At 34.5% G+C, this 22,202-nt stretch overlaps 4 protein-coding genes across 4 annotated transcripts; 2 read left to right on the top strand and 2 right to left on the bottom strand.

Annotated features, from left to right (window-relative positions):
* Window positions 1-2,178: 2,178 nt before the first annotated feature.
* LOC131666723 (farnesol dehydrogenase-like) lies at window positions 2,179-4,392 on the bottom strand. Its single transcript, XM_058939585.1, has 5 exons — window positions 4,153-4,392; window positions 3,719-3,884; window positions 3,523-3,649; window positions 3,321-3,444; window positions 2,179-3,234 (listed from the first exon to the last, which is right to left on the bottom strand). Exons 1-5 carry the CDS (start codon window positions 4,282-4,284, stop codon window positions 3,049-3,051), a joined length of 735 nt encoding a protein of 244 aa, XP_058795568.1. The 5' UTR covers window positions 4,285-4,392; the 3' UTR covers window positions 2,179-3,048.
* Window positions 4,393-7,948: 3,556 nt separating this feature from the next.
* On the top strand, window positions 7,949-10,573 carry LOC131666696 (uncharacterized). Its single transcript, XM_058939555.1, has one exon. It carries the CDS (start codon window positions 7,949-7,951, stop codon window positions 10,571-10,573), a length of 2,625 nt encoding a protein of 874 aa, XP_058795538.1.
* A 1,070-nt stretch (window positions 10,574-11,643) lies between these two features.
* On the bottom strand, window positions 11,644-19,388 carry LOC131666687 (putative gustatory receptor 28b). Its single transcript, XM_058939534.1, has 4 exons — window positions 19,276-19,388; window positions 12,138-12,206; window positions 11,957-12,046; window positions 11,644-11,796 (listed from the first exon to the last, which is right to left on the bottom strand). The coding sequence occupies exons 1-4, from the start codon at window positions 19,369-19,371 to the stop codon at window positions 11,662-11,664; spliced, it is 390 nt and encodes a 129-aa protein (XP_058795517.1). The 5' UTR covers window positions 19,372-19,388; the 3' UTR covers window positions 11,644-11,661.
* Window positions 19,389-19,560: 172 nt separating this feature from the next.
* On the top strand, window positions 19,561-21,986 carry LOC131666686 (CLIP domain-containing serine protease HP8-like). Its single transcript, XM_058939533.1, has 3 exons — window positions 19,561-19,783; window positions 19,956-20,420; window positions 20,982-21,986. Exons 1-3 carry the CDS (start codon window positions 19,654-19,656, stop codon window positions 21,686-21,688), a joined length of 1,302 nt encoding a protein of 433 aa, XP_058795516.1. The 5' UTR covers window positions 19,561-19,653; the 3' UTR covers window positions 21,689-21,986.
* Window positions 21,987-22,202: the final 216 nt, after the last annotated feature.

Raw genomic sequence — 22,202 nt, 5'->3', positions numbered from 1 at the left:
TGAACAAGAAATTCGGTAAGTCTTCAAATTACTTTAATGACGCGTGTATGTGTGTGTGTGTATATGCACCCAAAATCGTATTTGACCTTCGTTTCTTAATTTTAAAATACAATCTGTAGTGTTATTGGTGGATATAAGGTGCATCGATTGAAGCCAATTTTAATATAGAAGCTGTATATAGGGACTTAAAGTAATTTTTAAATCAGAATATGACCTTTTTATATTTTGACTTTTTATTCGAGGCTTCATTTGAAGGAACCATAAACCTTAAAGACGCGTTATTTCAGTTTCAATAGTTTCAGGGTGTACGATATCAAGTGGTTTTAATGTTATTATATCGGACAATTTCATATACTCTAAATTTAATTTATTTGAACTTACGTTATTTGCATATAATTATACTTCATTTATATTGTTTACCGACATTCATTTATGATTCACTCATTGTATTCAATTTAAGTAATTCTACGAAAGGCAGTGCCTCGCTGAGTCGTTGAGATGGTGTCGATTTCTCTCTTTGTGCCCTACAGTCCACTCTACTAGTTTACGCGTTTCTCGTGGTCTCCTCATGGCTAACATGTGTTACCCCGACGGCGCATAAGCCACACAACTGAGCCACGATCACGTTATCGTGACTATCGCCTATGTTTTGGTTCGACACCCGTCTCATGTTTCCGCTTTTCTTTTTTTTTATTGCTTTTAAGATTAAGAGTGACGAGAGTGGCAATAGTCGGCGGTCAGTTTGCTGAGAGCCTTCGACGAGCTTGTACGCTCTCAGTTGTATCCTCCGTCAATTCATGAAATAAAACCTGATCATTCCGTCTTTAAATTCATCAAATTTTCCTATCAAATCACCTTTCGTACTGAATTAATTTTCATACGAAAAGCACAGACACTGTGCCAAAGAACCACAGGGTAATCTATTTCGTTGAAAATATTATTTTTTGATGAAAATTTATTTTGACGGTTCTCAAATTGACTATTCATAGAAACTTCATGGCTATCAAGTATGAGTTACAATAGAATTTTCATGACTATCAATTACATTTTGAGCTGTTTATACTTGTCTAGTTAATGCTACATCTGCTTTTAAGACGATTTGCCTTGTGACGCGGAGCAATTGAGGAAAAATCCGTGAGTTGTTTATTTTCCGCTTCCAACGATCACCAGCGACGTCGGCAGCCGATTTACTGTTTAATTCATTATTTTCATCAAGCCTTAACTCGAACACCGTATGAGATGAGAATCTCTTTCTTGAACATGTATTGTACAGTATTTTTTTATATGACGTATGGAAAGCTTGTTTTTCGATGCAAGTTTTTGGCCGAACGCGTGGAAAGTACATGCTTTCCGCAAGGATTATCGAAAGAATCAATTTTCTTAAACTCCTAGATTGAAAACCTACAACTTTGCAACTGTAAACTTATATATCCTAATTATCTTAACACTTAAGCTCGAATAAAGAATTTTATATTCATCGTTGATTCTTCAGTAATCCTTTCTGTCAACTCCTTTAGGATAATTGGAGATTCAATTGTCAAATATCAATTTAATACGATTTTATCAGACGTCCTATTTAAGATAGCTTATCATATGAACGAAGGACAAGGAGAAAGATTTGTTGTTGGGCACTAACTAAAGCCTTCGCGGGGAAGAGCGATTAGCGGTGAAAACAGGTAAGCATCGTTCGCTGTATTTTCGATAATACTCTTCTCGGCTCGCATCGGCCTCGTAGACCACCTGTAAGCGGGGAAGGAGCGCGATAATACTTAATTAAATTTCGTTCGATTTTAGGAGCTGTCGGCTAGTCAAAAAATCGGTGAGATGTACTCTGCCCAGGAGCAGCTAGTCGGAACTGGAAGTCCCTAGATAACCATGATCGGCAGTCGATTTGAGAGCCGGAATATCAGAATGGCCGAAACTCCCTTCTACTAAAAAAAGTTCATAACATTTGTAATGAAATTATAGAATTTTTTTCTTTCTTATGCACATTTCTATATTATGCACGTTAAATTTTACAATTTCATCACGGTAATTTGTACTGATGGTAAACTACAAAATTTACATAAACAAAACAGTGGCACTGCAGCAGTGCTATTCATACAACACGAAAACATTTGTTATTGTTGTACGTTCTTGAAATGAACGTAAAGTAAAAAATTTGATTAATAAATTCAACAACCGATAATGGAAAACTATCTAATAAATCAAAATTCTTCTTTGGTAAGTGCGAATTAAAAACTTTTCGGATTTGTTTAATATATTTATAATCTTATTATTTTTTATTTGTTTCAACGAGAGTCTTATCAGCAATCATTTTCTTGCCATTATATTAAATCAATGTGAAAGAAACACTTGGAAACGATTCACCAGTTCGAAATGATATAGTCCTGTGCGTGTTAAAATTGGCTGTAAATCTTCAGAAAAATTCTCGACAAATCGAAACAGCTTTTAAAATAGAAATATTGAAAAGAAAGATATTGAATAGCAAGTAGCTTAGTATAATATAGCTTAGGTAAATTGTCTCTATTCGTGTTGTACAAGATATGACCGTCACTATGAATGACTTGCCAAGAGATACTTAAGCACCACTTGCGCAATTTCTCTAACTTTAGTCCTTTAAATTTTACTTAGGTACCAATATATTACATGACCTATTTATAATGGTCAACAACAATAACTATAATTAAAGATTTTAATCATTTTTTATACGTCTTCAGTAATTCAAAAGATGTAACTTATTAGTGTATATTTATTTTGATCAATATACTAATGTTTATTCAAAGTTATGAATTGATACATAATCTTTCTCCTCATAAAAGTTGTTAAAATACTAGACTACGAGTTAAAAACCATGCTATTTCACTTTCTGTGCACAAAACTGTTTGTTCAATACAAACTTCATAAAGCTTAACAATCTCAATACCTTCATGTAGATAACGATTTGTAACATTTTTTATCAAATATTTATAGATAATTTATCTTTATATCAAGATTAAGGAAGAATGAAATAAATATCATTTACGATGATAGATCACCAGTTAGATTTTAATGCAACTGTCCCAGAGGTTTGATTGTTAGTTCGGTAATTTGCACGTGTTGAGGTGCAGAAATCACATGCACAATAGAATTCGCTACGTCTTCTGGGTTTAATGCAGGTCTTTCTTTCAAAAATGAAGGATCCATATTTGCAACATCAAAAAAGTCGGTTTTTACTACCCCCGGACTGATGCTCTTAAAATAAGAAGTTTGAACAATATAAATATCAGGTATTATACTTATGAATAAGTTTTAAGGTGAAACTGAATTGTAAAACTTACCGTTACTCTAATTTTTTCACCACTCATTTCGTTAATCAATGTTTCAGATAATGCTGTTACAGCATATTTTGTTGCTGGATATACATTTAATCCTTTAATAGAAGGAACTTTATGCCCTGCGTTACTGAAATACGACGAAACATTGTTTTATCATTATTAATATTTTTTATCAAAACATTAACAAAATGCACGCTTTAATTACCTATTGATATTAATTATATGAGCATCGTGTTTATTTTTCTTCATAATGCTTATTGCATGTCTTGTACAATGCAAAAGGCCAACTACATTTACATCAATAATATGTTTTAAATCTTCACTTTTCATGTCTGCAATAACAAAATTTAGTCCACTTTATTCTTTAGAAAATTATTTCCCTAGAAGTCAAATGTCACTACCTTCAATAGTTGAATACTTAGCACAGCCTGCATTATTTACAAGTATATGCACGCTTTGAAAATTTTTTTCAACCCAATCGAAAACTTGCTTCACTTCACTTTCATTTGTGACGTCACAAGCTTTGGCGTAAAACTTTCCTGGTCCAGGGACAGCCTTCATACCATTCTTTGAAAATAAAAAAAAATCATTGACAAAAGTGAATGAAATGTAACGTACTGTAAAATTTTAGAATTTCAGAATATGTTGGAGGCTTTGTTATTTTCCGGCGTGCAGACAATTGTGCACGGTTTAATTATACACGCAAACTATTGTGCACAGTACTCGTAATGTGTCATGAATCAGCGTGTATCAATTCTTACGTTATGTTAAGATGCACGATGATAATTTGTGTGTATAATAAAACCGTGCACGGTTGCTTACGTGCCTATTTTACCTGCATTTTATCTGTTCTTCGAGATAGACCCACAACAATCATGCCATTTTGCACTAAAGCTTTGGATGTTTCCAAGCCTATACCTGCAGATGCTCCAGTTACAACAGCTACTTTTCCAAACCAGCGTTCCATTTTCTAATTGTCAATATAAATACCTTCCGCTTTTTAAATATTTTCTTTAATTAGGTACAGTAATAATGTTTACAATAAATTAATCGTAACTTTTCTGCTGTTTTGTCTCTGAAAGCAGATTTGCAACTGATGAGTACAGCCGAGTTGCAGGTATTATCGGTAGCAATTATCTATGATTTTTGCGTGGTCATGATTGCGCAAATTACTCACGCTATCACGAATTTGCAACGTTAAATATCAAAGTTGTTTCTTTTTTATTTCACGCTTGTTCAAATGAATCAATAATAATGTATACAGAAATATCCGATAATGAATTACATTAAATCAAATTTTAATTGCCTATTCTATCGGCGGATAATGTAATAACTGACAATCATGTTTTCGACGTTGGTAGAAAATATGATCTCCGAAGCAGAATAAACATGACTTGATAAGAATACGACTATATAATTCTCACACTTGATTTATCTTACCATTTTTACAAAATAGAATGTTATTTTCATTACCACCATAAAGGAAGTACCATTAGTATAGTTTATGTTCTAAAGGGAAATTTTCCAATAAATAGAAAAATACATTTATTTGTATTATAATCTATAATTCTAATTATAATTTTACAAACTGTTCTAATTTACATAAAGTATTAGTAAAATATTTATATCAATAAATAAAACACTCGAGTAAAACTTCCTTAAATAATTTTATTTCTCATACTTTGTTAAACTATAGCGGTGAATAATACTTATAACTATAAGTACCAGTAGACGTAAAATGTAGTAAGCTACACGTAAATTTGGTTCGGATATTAAATTTCATTGGCCCTAGTCCAGAAAACGTTAAGACAGTAAAATCGATACAGTAACATCCCGTTAAAACTAGTAAAATATTTTTTCGTGTTTTCAAGATATTCAAACATTGGTTGGTTGGTTGGTTGGTTGGTTGGTTGGTTGGTTGGTTGGTTGGTTGGTTGGTTGGTTGGTTGGTTTGTGTGTGTGTGTGCGCGTGTGTGCGTGTGTGCGTGTGTGCGTGTGTGCGTGTGTGCGTGTGTGCGTGTGCGCGTGTGTGCGCGTGTGTGCGCGTGTGTGCGCGTGTGTGCGTGTGTGTGTGCGTGTGCGTGTGTGTGTGTGTGTGTGTGTGTGTGTGTGTGTGTGTGTGTGTGTGTGTGTGTGTGTGTGTGCATTGCACTCTAGTTAGAAAGAATATCAACAACAAACAAGATGGTTTTTCTAACCAAAAGCCAATCTTCACAGAATACTAGTGCCAAAGTTTTTACATACAAAGTCAGTTCAGATTCAAGTCCAAGTTATGCAGCAGCCACACAAAGTAGTGATTTCCCAGTGAGAGAACAAGGATTGATAATGGAGTGTTCGAACGAATTAACGCTAACAGATTACACGTGTGCAATTGGTGATATTGTCAAACCAGAAAATATAATTTACGCGACTAGAATTTCCAAGAATCGTGTGTGTTTGTATTTATCAAGCAAAACATTAGTCGATGAGCTCACAGACAAGTATACTTCGCTGAAAGTTAAAGATATCGAAATTCCCATCAGACCTTTAGCCTCGAAACAAAAACGATTGATTTTCTCAAATGTTGCGCCTCCGATCCCTCATCACCTTATTGAAGATATCATGGACACTCTTGGTGTGAAGAGATTCGCTCCAATTACTACTTTAAAAGCTTCCATAGCCAAAGACGGTTACAATCATGTGTTAAGTTCCCGGAGACAAACCTACATCGACCCCAATGACGTTTCAAAACTGCCAGAAGTAATTAAAATAGATCTTGGAGATCTCTCCTACTATATTTACCCGAGCACTGATACACTTAAGTGCTTCATATGCAACATCGAAGGCCATATAGCTAAACACTGCCCGAGCTCTAGTGATGTAAACAAAGACGCTAACTTGAGTTATAATACCAACACTTCCAACGACGTCGAACCTGTACAAATGACTGCACCTACTGGGATAGACATTCAAGAAGAATCTGTTATAACGCCTCCCAAACTACCTGAAAGTACTCTTCCGTCGAAGAATAAACAAAATAACCTGTTTGCTATGCCAGCTTTGCCTAAAAAAAGACATCTGTCTTTAAGCAATAGCAGTACTTCGTCACAATCAAATTCTCCGGTAAATCTCTCAACAACTGACAACAAACTTGATTCCACAAATAAAAATAAGGATGGCCACTTTATGGCAATAAAAACAATTCTAAAGTCTGCTTCAGAAGTACTTGAGAAAGGAAAGGATATTTACCCGTTGTGTTTTGACGATTTTGCAAACTTTTTAGTGACATCCCACGGTTGCTTTAATATCCCCGAGGAAGCAAAGAAATACACTGAAAAAACTGATGGATTGCTGCTAATGATAAAAGCTGCTCATGATAATATTGACGATCGAAATTTAAAATCGAGAATGAACAGAATTATTAAAAAACTCGAAAAAAACAATTCATCTATTGAGCTCCAAGTTAGTGGTGAATCTAGTGCCGATGAAACATAGGTGTGAAAAAGTAGTATAACATTCAAAAGAATAAAAAAAAAAAAAAATGGATCCTGATCTAAAAGACATTAACCTTAAAATAGTTTTCTGAAATACCAGAAGTTTTGTAAAAAGAAGAGCTGACATTGAACTTATCCTGAAGGATGTTGACATTCTTATATGTGTGGAGTCCTGGCTAACAAAGAAGCATATAATTCGCCATCCTAATTTTGTTGTCATTAGAAGAGACAGAAGAACGGAAAGAGGAGGAGGCATCATTTTCCTCGTTCGAAAAAATCTAGCATTTTATGAAATTGGCAACCTCACTTCGCCAGCTGAATCAGTGGAAATATGTGGAGTTTGTATAAATAATGTAAGTCCACCCGTCGACATCATAGCAGTTATAGATCCCCGAGCCTCACATTAACTCAGTCACAGTGGTACACATTGCTCGATAATGTAAACAGTCGCTCGCACTGTCTGTTAGTCGGCGATTTTAATGCGCACAATACAGCTTAGAACTGTAACGATACCGATGATAATGGCGAATATTTTTTCAATTCAATAGATTTGCATGATTTACACATTCACAATTTTGATACATATACCTATGAAGATATACATCACAATTACAGTTCTAACCTTGATCTAATTTTAACCTCTTCTAGTTTGAATGCCAATACCTCAGTCACTGTTTATGATGAGCTTTGGGGATCTGATCATTACCCGATTTTCATTGATGTTAGTACGAAAAAACATTGCTATGAAAAAAAGTCGTTTAAAATAAAAAGCGTCCGAACTGATTGGTTAAAATTTCAAAATCATCTGGAAGAAAATCACGAATTATTTTTCACAACAGAGTACAACTGCAAATTGGCTAATGAAAAATATAAATTTTTTACTTATTTAGTAACTCAAGCTATGGAAATAAGTACGCCAAGAACTAAAAATTTTGTAAAAAAAAACACGTGAATAGTAACCCGCTCCCTTGGTGGGATAACGAATGTGCCTTACTAAAGAGATTGCGTCGCGCTTCGTACAAAAAGTGGAAATTCTCAAAAAGCCTCGCAGATCTTATAACTTATAAGAAACAATGCGCTCTCTTTCGCAAAACTACCAAAAAGAAAAAAAAGGAATGCTTCGTGAAATTTGCGGAAAGTCTAAATGCACATTCGAACATGAGCTATGTAATGCAAAAATGTAAAGTTCTAAAAAATAGTTGGACAAAACCGTGTAATCAAAACTCATCGAGTAACTTACAACATTCAGAAAAAATAGACACAGCGCTGAAAAAATTGTGCTCGCTACCAACAAAAATTTCCGATTCATCGTGGATACCAGAATGTCAGCCTAATCTTTTTTTCGATTCGCCTTTCGATTTTGTCGAATTCAACACAGCTCTCGATACAAAAGATACTAAATCAGCCCCCGGTATGGATGGTATCGACTTTGAAATACTACAGAAATTGCCAATTAAACTGAATCTAATTTTATTAGATATATTTAATGAAATTTATCTCACTAATGACTTTCCACCAACTTGGAAGCAATCATACATACACTTTATACCCAAAGCAGACAACAACGGCGTGAGACCCATCTCTCTAACCTCTTGTATGTGCAAACTATTTGAAACTCTTATAAAAAATAGACTTTCTTGGTGGATTGAATTCAACAATCTCCTTCCAAATAGTCAAAATGGCTTCCGCAAAAGCAAATCCTGCGCTGATAATCTTACCACGTTAACACTGAAAATCGAAGAGGCATTTATAGAAAAAAAACATCTCCTTGCGGCTTTTCTTGATGTACAAGGGGCTTTTGATAGCATTAATATTGATATTCTTCTTACTAAACTTGTCGATATAGGATGTTCAAGAAATGTAGTTTTATTTATTAAATTTATAACTTATGGAAGACTTATTTATGCGGATTTCCTTGGGGATGATCATCGAGAAACCTACAAAGGGGTGCCACAAGGAGGTGTTTTGAGTCCGTTGTTGTATATCATATATGTAGCATGCATCCTCTCAAACATTCAAAAAAGTATTATTGTATCACAGTTTGCCGACGACATCGCAGTATACATAAAATGCGGCTCGATTAAAAGAGGAAAACGGATTCTAACTAATTGCATTAAAAAAATAAAAAGCAACTTGGAAAATATTGATTTAGATCTCACGTCTTACAAAACTAAGTTCGTCCACTTCAACAACAAAAATATTCCCCCGGGTTCGCTCGAAATTCAGCTCGACAATTGTTCTATCAAATCAGTAGAAGCGGCTCGTTTTCTCGGAGTTATATTTGATTACAAATTGTCATTTTCTCAACACGTCAACGCAGTCACAACAAAATGTTCTAAATCGCTCAATATAATTCGTTTTTTGAGAGGTACGTGGTGGGGTGCTCACCCCGAAACGCTTATTCTTCTTTACAAAAGCTATGTAAGATCCATAATGGAGTATGGTTCTTTTATCTACTTTCCCAAACGCATCGAACTTGCTGAAAAGTTAGAATTAATTCAGCGAAATGCAATCAGAGCTGCTCTTGGCTATAGGAACAGTACTCCGAACAATGTAATCATCGCAGAATCGAAACTTCCTTTAATGATTAAAAGAATTGAATTCCTTTGTAAATGCTTTCTAGTCAAGTCAATTTCTAACAATAACAGCCAAACCGCTCAAACGATCTCTAAATTCTATTACATTGTTCAAAAGAAAAAAAAGATCAGTTCTCGCCTCATTTCTAAATGTTTAGCCACTGTTATGGTCGACCACTCTGCTATCGAAACACACCTCAATTTATTAATATATCAATATCAATACGAAACGCTAGCAACTTCCATTCCGATCGAAACCGAACTAGGCAACAGACTGAAGGAAAGTAACAATGCGAATGAAGAGTTCATGCAATTTATGGAAAAAAGTCATGCAGTCTCTGTGTACACGGATGGCAGCAAAATCTCTGAAGGGCTTCATACTGGAGCAGCTTGTTATTGCCCAGATTTAAACATTCATATTAAAAAAGCATTACACAGCAGGGCATCTGTGTACACGGCAGAGTGCTTGGCTCTTAATGAAGCGATTGATATCGCCTTTCTTACTAAAAACCGTGAAATCTTTATCTTCTCAGACTCACTAAGCGCACTTGAATCTTTGAAATCGACTAAAATCAACTCAACCACTAATTCATACATCTTAGAGATCAAAAGAAAATATAAAGCATTGTCAACCTCTAATCGTAACGTAACTTTTTTCTGGATTCCTTCCCACAAAGGTATTTCGGGCAACGAACAAGCAGATGTTCTCGCCAAAGAAGCTACTGAAAGCACTAGTTCTGATATCACTGCCATTCCGTTTACTGACCTTTATGAAGATTTTAAAAAGCAGGCGTACGCGGAATCTGAGAAGATTTATTTAGATAAAAGTGTTACTACAGGCACTATATATTTTAATAATTATTACAAAAGTAGCAGAAAACCTTGGTTTGTCGGTAGATCCCTCAAGAGAGAATTTATTATTACAATAAATAGATGTCGAGCTAACCATTATAATCTAGCAGCGTCGATGTATCGCAAAAATTTAGTAAATGATCCTAAATGTAAATGCCAAAAAGAAGATGAGGATTTAAATCATGTATTATGGCAATGTGCCCTCTACGAAGAACCTAGGAAAAAACTACATAACTCTCTTATGAAACTTAAACTGTTTCCACCGTTATGTATTGAAATGCTTATTGCGGATCCAAATATCGAAGCTTGTATTTGCGTCTTTGAATTCCTAAAAAAATGCTCTTTAAAAGTGTAAATTATTGTAACATATGAAATGAATAGATTGTAAGAAAACTGTACATTCTGTAAATTAAAATTGTAACTTTACTGTAGCATATATATATCTCTATAGAGATATGAAATGCTTAATAAATAAAAAAAAAAAAAAAAAAAAAAAAAAAATATTCATATATGTTGTGATTCTTTATAGTTATTTTAAAAATCTTAAAAGTTTGCTGTTCGATCGTAATATCAATAAATGTTATTATTTTAAATGCATTTTCGTTTCTATAAAGTATGTACAATAATTAAAAAATCTATTGTACAATTTTCTGTCATTTATATAACCTACAATATATATTCTTAATAACATTAATATATTCATGAAAAAATATACTAATCCAAATTAATTTACCACAATAAAAAAAAAAATTGTGTGGCGTTTTAAGCTTCTAAAAATTATAACCCCGCCGCCCCAAGTATTTTTAACGTATGACAATCTAAGCCAGCACATTTTTCGGGCAAACTAATCAGTCCAATTTACTACAATAACTTGCAGTGATTCTACCACACTCTTATAAATTCACAGCTTAATATGATAACATTAAAAGTGTTGTAAGCTTAATTAAGTCACTTGTAGTCTGACCGCACCGTACACTTTATCGCCACACCTTTTAATCAGTAAATGCAACCATGCGATAACAGTGATGAAATGCTCTTAATACGAACTGCTAAAAATATCATTGCTTCGCAGTAAAAAAATACATAATCGTTTCAATCATACGTAGATTATTGCACAGTCAGCAAGAAATCGATGAAAGATGATCTTTTTATATTATATTTTGTAAATGTGTATTACACATAGCTCGAGCATAAGAAGAAAAAAGCATATAGAAATATTTACGTACATTTTTATTTAAAGTTATGAGCATTTACTCAGCAGTTAAGAAAACTAATAAATTTAATATATGAATGCCTAATCATATCGAAGTTGTTTTGTAAAACCAGGTAAATCCGATTTTTTATAGTAATAAAACTGTTTTATCAAGATAATATAAAAATTATGTAGTTCAAAAGTTATATATTATATTTACAATCACTTATCAACTTTGCAAATTTCAATTGTTAGATAATTACGTTACTATTATTAATCAAAGAACTTGCAGTGCTGTTGAAAGTATTATTGGCAATACTTTTAACTGAAGATGGTGGTTGAAATTGTAGAAGTATTACCAAATATGTTGTTACTGATCCTGTAATCTAAGATATTTAAAATAATTTCTCATCTCAACTTAGTTTTACATTATTTTTCGACATTTAATTGAACACAAATGATATTTTTTTAAATTAAAAGGATATAATTCGCTATATACACAGTGTTAGACACGAATTTCTAAAATAAATTATTGTAGTCACTTACCGACACCAACAATGAGCCGTCCATTGAAAATAGATCAAAAACAGGAAATTCTAAATTATTGGATAGTAAATAAATGGAAAAATAGAGCAACTGTAATAAAATTTCATCGATAAGCATTATTTATTTATAAAATTGAATAGTTAAATATGAATTAGAAAAATAAATATGCTTTAAAAGTTACCTTGTCTTTAATGATTTGAGCTTCGGCTTCTTTTAAATAATCGTTGATCATTTCTATTGTTTTTTGACTCTGGAAAAATGGAAAATAATTTGTTAGTCTCATAAAAGCTAGTCTCTGATAATTATTTAAATACACTAATCTCACTTTATCAATTGTACTGTCGACCGATGATGTCAATAAAATTATGGTAAATACGTGCACAAATATAAAGAGTAGGCTGCTCACGTAATCAAGAGTATCTAAATCTGAATTACCAAAAATAAGTGGCTTTGAAATATAATACGTAATTGTTATAATCATTAAAATTTCACATAATATATTCAACAACATTGGGAAAGAATAAAATCTTGATACATCTCTCGACAATCTATGAAGCTGTGAGTACCATTCCCATGTCTGTGATAGTTTTTGGGTAATTTCTATCACATTAACGTTTTCAACTTCTGGTGGTAGGTTAAAATACTTGGCAAAGTCATAAATATTTTTATTCAAAGTGTCAAATAAATCTTCAATTATATTGAGGCATATAAAGTATTGCAACGTGAATGCATTTCGTATAAAACCGCACACGATTGGAGCAGAAAATGACATCGCAATGGAGTATTCGTACATAAGTATCGTCGCAATCAAAGCTGTCCAAGTAACTATGTTTATAAATAACACTGTGATAATTTTTTTGCAGGACAGAGTGTTAGCTTCAGAATGTAAATCGTCATTTCTTTTCATGATTTCTCTTATACTATTAACTCTACTAAATAGAAGTAACAGTTTCGTTTGTTTGATGGAAAATGTCAAAAGAATACACAAAGTGGTACAAATAGCATACGTATCTGCAATTGCATAGACTGTACCGTCAAACCCCCAATGACTTTCTTCGTAATAATTATTTTTCATATTTATGAAGCTACCAACACTGACACAGAAAATCAAAAATAAGTTGTAAGCAATGCTTCTATAACTATGAGTGAAGGTCCATCGGTTCACTTTTGCATTATAGATCGCCAGAACGTTGAAATCTACTGGCGCCATTCCGCACACTTTGAAGTAATAAAAGAATGATTTCAGATGAACTAATTCCATAAATTCTAAATTTCTATTTACGTTTCTTGTTTTGTTAATTATCAAAAGATCACATGTATTTTGCAATTCTTACAACGAGCACTGCAATTGAATTGTGATGCTATTTCTTAAAAACGAAGCTAGCGTTCATCGCACACTTCAACCTGAAGCTCGTATGCAACTGGTAGGCAATTACTTTCCTCGTGTCCTACCTTCGTGCGGGCGATAAACAACAGTCGCGCGAACGACGCGGCGAACTAGCATTCTCACTCGACCTTGCGCAGTTTGTTTAATTTTGCCTGTGCTACTAAAAGAGAGCGAGGACAGTATTTTAGAGTAAATCAAACCTGGAAGTGAACTCGATCTGGCACCAACGTCGCATGAAAATAGTAAGTTACGCTAGAGGAGAAATTCCGGAACACATGCTACTTCTCGTCACATCGTAGTTGATATACTCTTGCGTAATTAAGTCAAAAGTGACAATAAAATGGGCAAACTATTTTATTTTTCATGGCGCTAAGACGATTTGGTCTACACTATTTCGGGATAAAAGATTATTTTTTATGGTTGGCAAGCAAGTTTAACATTCGATTATTCGATTAAATCAATGTGAGCATCAATTATTTGACATTTTAGGCTAGTTTGACGGTCAACTAAGTTGTGATGCAGATCAATAACACGACTTCAAACTGACTGATGAGAAAATCAAAAGCTACTACTCAAATCTAAGTTTTGCTAAATAAAGCATCAATAAATTAAAAAATAAGCAGTTACAGAATAACAGCAATTTTCAGAAAAATTTGTCCGTCTTATGAGTTATAGGATATAAGAATGTGTTTTTTTTTAATTTAACAATGATTGAAAATGTTATCATTGTTAACATACTCATGTTCTATTTTTTTCATACATTTTTATAATTATTAAAGAATAATTAATTTATTGTTCTAGCCCGTTAAGCTACTTTCAGAATTAGTTTGAATATTTATTCATTTTGTAGTGCTCATTTTGTAAAAACCGAATTAACAATATGATATAACTTTTTAATCATTCAAAAGAAAGTAAATACCAAAAATCTATATTTCTATTATTAAATTTCTCAAATTCAATTCGTTAAATTTATTACCGATTGTATCGTATTACTTTTATTGTGAGATATATACTACCAAGTCCCGACGTTATTTGCATGGATTCATATTTTGTTATAATTAAACGTTGTGTACAATATATTTTTAGAGGAACGTCGATAGCGCTGTCATTTATCTAACATATTTTTTAATGCCTCTATTTTCAACATCTTCGAATCAATTATTCTACAATATATAAGTGTTTTTGTACGAGTTGTAAACATGCGAGCGTGGGAAAGCTTATAACCACGGGTAAAGCGCTCCGTGCAGATCAGATTTTTATCGTAATCAAATTACTTAAGGGGGTCACCGCTTTACCAGTTTAATATAGAGACAGAGCGTTACCAACCTCTTGTCACTAAGGGGGAGTGATGTGGCGTTCGTCGAAAGTGATTTATCTGTCTAATTTCTAAACGTGATATACTAATATATCCAATAATGAAATAAAAAGTTTAGATTACCATTTTTCATTCAGAAAATATTTAAGTTCAGTTGTTGTAATTTCGAGAAAGTTATTAGAAAAACAAAATTTTTTAATTGCAATTTTATCAGACAATTGTTCGTCTCGGGTTGAGTGTTCTACGCGCGTGTATAATACGCTGAAGTAATACACTGTTACACACACTTACTTTGATTTATGAGTCAATTGTCATCAGTCATCAACTATTTTATAATGACATCAAGTTAACTAAATGTTTATATTAATAATATTATAATTTAAAATATTAGCGAATATTAGGAAATATTAGCTAAGACTAGGAAATAGCTGAACTTTTAACTGAATCTTATTGAATTCCAAAAACGAGAACATCCACACATGCATTTACTTATTATTTTAGCAAATGGTTATAAACTAACCACGTCAGAATCAGTTAATAAATTTATATCAGTTGAATTACTAGATATTACCTTAAATCCTATATTACATGGAATTATTACAATAAAAATGACACGGTCCCTGCGAATATTGGTGCATGGAAAATGGTAAATGTTCAAAAAATTATCCATGAGCAAGAAGTGTCGCAAAGAAGAAAAGGGCCTACGCCGCTATATAATATCGGAGATAAGATCTTAGTGAAGAGTTTGAAGACGACACCATTATACAATCTATGGACAGGGCTTTACATAGTCATACACATAAATACTGACACACACATACGCTAACATATAAAGTTAAAAATATGGAACATAAAAGGCACATTAATGATACAAAGCCTTTTATGGAATAACTGTTTTTTTGGATACTCGTAGTACATCTTGCCTGTGAAGCCCGAGATAATCACTATCTCATGTAATACTTTCAGCGTTACCACAATAGCAATTACACAGGCTTCGATACTATAGATATACCCTCAATGTAGAGATACATCACCAGAGAGCATCTATCTATCTAGAAGCCATATGAACGATACAGTATCTAAGTTCTATAAAATTAACGTGATATTCTCTAATATAGAATTGTCCCTATTAAATTCAACGGAATTAAAAATGCCGTTCTTGCACGGTAGGCACCTAGATTTGTCTACCATACATAATACCGCCCAAAAACTAGACGACTTAATGGAAAACCTAGACATCACCTAGAGTACAGGATCACAAATATCGCACTGGGATTAGCACCAGTTACAGTATATTACAATACGCCAGATATACCTCTCTAGGCATTATAATACGTGCAGCACTTTCAAAACTTAATGTATTCAGTTATGTTTTCGATCAAATTGTAAGATTTTGTAAATGGCTCTGCTCGCCATGCACAAACATTTTTATAAATTGTACTTCGCCAGTAATACAACCCAGCGCTTCGGTCTACCCCCACGCGGTCTACCATTCTCCTCATCAATTGACGCCAACGATTCATACAGTTTACGATCCAGAAAGTCGCAAACTTTTCTGATAGGAGAAGGTGTCGAGTATCCTGCTAATGAGGGATCCTGATGGTGATGCACCGCTAAGAGAAACTACCTGAGTTCCTATCCTATTTTACTTTCTATTTTTTAATTTATCCTCTAAAAATCTATAACTTATTTGTAGAAAGTAAGAGTGTTTCTTTTATTTGCAGAAGGCGTATGCGTCGTTTTTTCCTCTAGTGGAGACCCTTAAACAGATATATACACGGAAAAAAAAGTAAGCTTAGAGCAAGTGCGTAATTTCGCATCCAACGGCAAGCACAGAAGCCTAGACCTCAGATAGGTAAAGGTTCGACTAATTGCTAGTCGGCACCCACTGTACTGTCGTTAGCTACAGAACTATAGTATGGGCAGGTCACTATGCGGACGTAGGCCAACTCGAGCGCGCTAGACTTAAATTTGCTCCAGTACGGACTTGGCAAGACCCATGGCTGATACGCTTAGTATGGTCTAAAGTAGCCCGATTTTTACGATTCGAAAACGGAAATGTTTATTTTTTTATATAGAAGCTAACGTTTTATATTTAATTAAGAATAAATGATTCATTGAAGTATTTTTAGAGAAGAGTAAATCTAGTAGCTTGGTATTTTTAGAGAAGAGTAAGAAGATCAAATGATAGCGGCCACTCGGCCGGGCTCCCTGCTGTGTAGGACCCGGCCAGCGATCGGGCGTTTTTGACCTGCTTTCCAAAAAGGTCAATCAAGAAATATCGAAATAATTGACTACTTCAATGAATCATTTATTCTTAATTAAATATAAAACGTTAGCTTCTATATAAAAAAATAAACATTTCCGTTTTCGAATCGTAAAAATCGGGCTACTTTAGACCATACTAAGCGTATCAGCCATGGGTCTTGCCAAGTCCGTACTGGAGCAAATTTAAGTCTAGCGCGCTCGAGTTGGCCTACGTCCGCATAGTGACCTGCCCATACTATAGTTCTGTAGCTAACGACAGTACAGTGGGTGCCGACTAGCAATTAGTCGAACCTTTACCTATCTGAGGTCTAGGCTTCTGTGCTTGCCGTTGGATGCGAAATTACGCACTTGCTCTAAGCTTACTTTTTTTTCCGTGTATATAAGGGCTGCGTTCCCTTAGGAAGAGTCAGTCTAGTTTTGTACTTTAAACTAAGAGCGCATATTAAAGTATCTAAACTTTAAACCGAGTTCATAAGATCACTATCGCCCTTTCCCTGATTCCTCCGGTCGCGTCACTAAAGCCCCACGATACGACAAATGTGCTACATAACTTCGTATGCCGAAGATTTGATGACAAAATAATATGATCATAAATGAAAATACTAATTTTTAAACGTTTAATTAGTAAAATCGGTATTATTATCTTGTATTTATTTGAATTCGATATGCAATAATGATTAAAAAATGTAGATCTGAATATTTTTTAATATTACTTCTTTTTGACAAAAATAATAATTAAAAATCCAACCAAAAATTACTCACGCTACATGAAATTTAGCACAAAATTTCATAAAATAAGTACTACTTTTGGTATAAAAGTTGATCTGATATATGGACAAATTTTAATTTAAAAATTGTAGCTATCTACCTTTTTCGTTTAGCTCGGGCGTAAACGCCACACCGGACAAGAATATATACTTTCCCGCACTTGAATCATAATGTACTATTTTGATACTCTATGCGCAAAGTTCGTCTCCCGCACGCTCGGCAAAAAATGCGCATTGGAAATCGTACTTTCCACACGTCGTATTGAAAAATACGGTTTTCGCTTTGCTGCTCGGGTGTAAACGTCATATGAGACAAGAATTTACTTTTCCGCACTTGTATTGTAACGTACTATTTTTTGTAGGACGCTTAAGTCTAAGAAATATATAGGTGACCGTGACATTACTGAAATTTTCAGTTGACCCCTGTACTTCTTAGGAAAGAATACTATTATTTAAACACCACGACTATGGAATCATTGTTCGAGTTTTCAATGAGCGAGACACATTTTTTGCTCGTACTGTCATACTAAATTAAATAAAAATATTAAGAGTTTCAAGTCGGTATACCGTGCTTGTAGTTTATTAAGTATATAATTATGTATTTATTAATTTGCATTATATTATTATTTATCGAATAATTAATAAGAAAGTTATAATAAAGAGAAATTGAAACTTCAAATCAATTTGCAAATCATTTTGGTTATATACGACCTATATATACTTCTGCACTAATACTAACTAATTAAAAACCTTATATTATCCTATGTTAATCGATATTCTATTTACATACATTATAAAATATAGATTAATACTATAATATAAAACTTCTCTCACAATAAGTACTAATAGTCAATAATTTTAGGTAAAAAAGTACAAAAAATCCACTTGCTTATAAATTGATTTTTAGAAATAATTTTTTTTTTTTTCTTTTTCCCCGGGATATTTCTCTAGACTGATTCTATTAAAAACTTTTAAAAATTACGTAGGCATACATAATTTTCCGTGTGAAACATTGCTCTAACTTTTATTTTATGTCTATTTTACATATAGCACTAGGAAGATAAACTAAATAATTATTGAATGTATTTCGTGTATTTCATGTAAATGTATCTATTTAATATTCAATTAAATGATAACGTTCGACAATCATTGGTAATATATCACGGCAAATACTATCTTTCATAATTTTGAAAAGTTGAAGGCTTTTGTTAGAGCAAATCTATCAAGCATTACTTATTAATTTTTTGTTATCCGTCTTTAATTTCTCAGAAAATACATCACATATTTGCAAAGGACAGGCAATAAATATATATATATCATTATAATGTTAATATTTTGCACGCAAAAGTAACAAAAGAAAATGTGACAGGAATTTAATTGGTGTCGAATATTCATATTTTAAAAGACAAATAAAAATTCTCATCAAAGTCACTTGCAGTAGACACATTTATGCGCAAAAAATTGGAAAGCGATCACCGTATAGTAAAAGTGAAAAGCTTATTAAATGCTATCATCTAATAAGTAAAACAAACACTTTCGCATGCAGCCCACAAAAAAAAAATAATAATAGCCATAGGGATACCAGTTGAGATAAATGAAGTTGAAATTGTTTTCTTCTTTTTGCACCGAACTCAGAAATCCCAATAGAAGATATTACGAAAAAACTGGGAATTCCCATGTAGGTTGCCGGCGATCGGTTCGTGACACGCGTGCACCCAAAGTAACCAAGTAAACAGATTGTTGGAAGCGCACGAGCTCTCTTGCTATCTCTCTCTCTCTCCTCGTCTGTCGAGTAGTGGGAGACTAGTTTACCCTGGATAATCATCTCTTGTAAGATATATATAATATAAAACGCACAGTCGTCTCTCGCGTCTTCGGTTAGTCGGGCTCTCGTTACTCTCATCTGTCTTTCAGCGCTGTGTACTCGTGCGCGTGTGTGAGTGTGCAGCGCTAATCGTGTATGAATTTCTTGACCACGCTTTGTCATCGCCTATTCGACCTCGAACATACGAGCAAGTCAGCTATGGGTCACAAGGTCGGAGCGAGTTTGCTGCTTCTCGGAGCTGCTGTTCTTGCTGTCGTTCACGCTCGTACGTAATTTTTGTCTTAATTTGCACGAGCGCTTCTGCACGTCGCTTCGTATTTTTACTTTACCTGTGAATAAAAGGAAGCCCAATGATTTCCCCTAATCGATAGAATTGTTTTACGCGCAGATGTAACTTCCGAATGTTCCTTGAAGAAGCATTTTTTTCAACATTACAGAGGGCAACCAGTGTTACACGCCAACCAGGAGTATCGGTACCTGCATCAACGTGAAACTGTGTGCCCCGTTCATTAGTATATTGACATCGCCAAACCGTCAGCAATCTGATATTCAGCTCTTGAGAGACAGTCAATGTGGCTACGACGGTTCGATTCCGAAAGTCTGCTGTCCTGCAAGTGTACCTGACAGGAATACGCCGCAAGGTCAACCGAGTGGAAACTTCGGACAAGCAAGTAATTTTGGCCAAGATGGTAATTCGGGACAGCCGATGAACAACTTTGGGGAAGGAAACAGTTTTGGTCAGGGTAACAATTTTGGACAGCAGGGTAACAACTTTGGTCAAGGTGATAACAGCCACCTTCTACCTACCGAATGCGGTTCGGATTTGTCCAACAGGATCGTTGGTGGAAATATAACTGAAATTCATGAATTTCCTTGGATGGCCCTCCTCGAATACAGTAAACGTAAGTCATTATTCTGGGTACTTATTAATGTTACACATTATTATTATTGATTGCAACGATGTATATGTACAGAAAACTTGTATTCTCTGTTTTTTCTCTTCCTAATTGAGGAAACGTTGCGATATATATGCCACTTAACTATGGAGCTTGAAGCTAAAACGCGGAGATAATCATTTTTGTTAACTGCTGATTTCGATAGTGATATAAAAGAACCGCTGTATCTCGTCTTCTGCTTTACACTTTTAATAGCCTTACCAGCAGTTTTTCTTTATGCACATATACATTTACGCCAGAGAGTGTGGATGCGGAAAAAAAACAAATCGCCTTATCCGTCGTCTGCGTATTTATCAATGCCGATGGACTAAGTGTTATTATTTTCTAGTGCAACAGGCAAAAAAAATTGTAATAACTTTTATAATATATACGTAATCAATAACTTTTAAAAGGACAAAAAATGATAACTCGTATGTTTTGGGTTGCTTAAAAAAGAAATCAAAACGTCGTTTTACAAAATAATGGAAGAATGCAAAATTAAACGAATTTTGTTGTTGGAAATTGCAGCGGATGGCAGAACAACGTCTTGCGGTGGTGTCATAATTAACAAACGATATGTACTTACCGCTGCCCACTGCCTGAAAGGCAAAGATTTGCCAAGAACGTGGAAGTTGGAGTGGGTGCGGCTTGGCGAGTACAACACTGCGACCGAGCGCGACTGCGTGCCCGACGGTGACGAGGGCCAGAAATGCTCGGATCCTCCCGTCACCATAAGGATCGAAGAGCAAATTGTCCACGAGGACTACGCGCCGTATTCGGCTCACCAGCGCTACGACATCGCTCTGCTTCGCTTGAGTCGAGACATGCCGTACACCGATTACATCAGGCCGATCTGTTTGCCAGACAACTCGAATGTCGCCTCAAAATTGACGGCCGCAGGCTGGGGCAGAACCGAGCTTCGCAGTGGGTCCGACATCAAGCTCAAGGTCGCTCTGCCTCTCGTTGACTTCCGACAGTGCTCGAGGGTCTATCGCAACCACCAAGTTAATCTTGGCGAGGGACAATTCTGTGCGGGTGGTGAAAAGGGCTTCGACTCGTGCAGAGGTGACTCCGGTGGCCCAATTATGATGCGAGAAAAGGAGGCGAGGCCCAGGTGGAAGGTCGCTGGCATCGTCTCGTTTGGTCCTGCGAATTGCGGTATGGAGGGTTTCCCGGGTGTCTACACCAAAGTCTACGACTTCCTGCCGTGGATTATGGCAAAACTCAGAGCTTGAGACTTATCACTTTAACTTTAGTCTGTAACTGCCTGCTTGGCTAAATCAAATTATACTCCGTCGCTCGTCAAACCGGTTTCTCGATTTTTAACCCACGGACAAATTCAACTCGACGCAGAACTTTATACTTGTGATATTTTTTACTTCATCACTTAGCTAAATATAACGTAGCATGATACTGTAATATTTTATACGTGCAAAATCACGGACGTGAAACGTTGTAAAATTTCCGACGTATAATGACTTTGTAATGACGGCATGAAAATAAAAATCATTGTTTTTGATAATGAAGCACATATTCATTGAACTGATTACTTTATTTCTTAATTACTTAACATGACCTAACATTCACGATGGAAAATATAATTTTATAAAAAGATAATTTATACAAAACTAAAAGCTCGCAACATCGGCTTTATTAAACCTTTCTAAGTAGATAACGGAACCTAAGATAAATATGGAAATGCCTCTTCAGTCGAGAACACATAAAATTCGATCTTTATGCTTAAGATAA

The sequence above is a fragment of the Phymastichus coffea genome, unplaced genomic scaffold (genome assembly GCF_024137745.1).
Source record: "Phymastichus coffea isolate CEN01 unplaced genomic scaffold, Cenicafe_Pcof_1.1 PCOF00060, whole genome shotgun sequence".
In the NCBI taxonomy this organism is placed as follows: Eukaryota; Metazoa; Arthropoda; class Insecta; order Hymenoptera; family Eulophidae; genus Phymastichus; species Phymastichus coffea.
This window is presented reverse-complemented; position numbering and strand designations above follow the sequence as displayed.

Bases quoted from the DNA above. Each gene is read 5' to 3' on its own strand.
- LOC131666723 (XM_058939585.1), bottom strand. From the start codon at position 4,284: ATGGAACGCTGGTTTGGAAAAGTAGCTGTTGTAACTGGAGCATCTGCA. The intron at 3,650-3,718 runs GTAGTGACATTT...TTGTTATTGCAG, and splicing joins TAAGTATTCAACTATTGAAG to ACATGAAAAGTGAAGATTTA. The intron at 3,235-3,320 runs GTAAGTTTTACA...TCTTATTTTAAG, and splicing joins GTGAAAAAATTAGAGTAACG to AGCATCAGTCCGGGGGTAGT.
- LOC131666696 (XM_058939555.1), top strand. From the start codon at position 7,949: ATGAGCTATGTAATGCAAAAATGTAAAGTTCTAAAAAATAGTTGGACA.
- LOC131666687 (XM_058939534.1), bottom strand. From the start codon at position 19,371: ATGGGAATTCCCAGTTTTTTCGTAATATCTTCTATTGGGATTTCTGAG. The intron at 12,207-19,275 runs GTATCCCTATGG...CCATTTTTCCAG, and splicing joins AACTTCATTTATCTCAACTG to AGTCAAAAAACAATAGAAAT. The intron at 12,047-12,137 runs GTAACTTTTAAA...ATTTTATTACAG, and splicing joins CTCAAATCATTAAAGACAAG to TTGCTCTATTTTTCCATTTA.
- LOC131666686 (XM_058939533.1), top strand. From the start codon at position 19,654: ATGAATTTCTTGACCACGCTTTGTCATCGCCTATTCGACCTCGAACAT. The intron at 19,784-19,955 runs GTACGTAATTTT...TCAACATTACAG, and splicing joins TCTTGCTGTCGTTCACGCTC to AGGGCAACCAGTGTTACACG. The intron at 20,421-20,981 runs GTAAGTCATTAT...TGGAAATTGCAG, and splicing joins CCTCCTCGAATACAGTAAAC to CGGATGGCAGAACAACGTCT.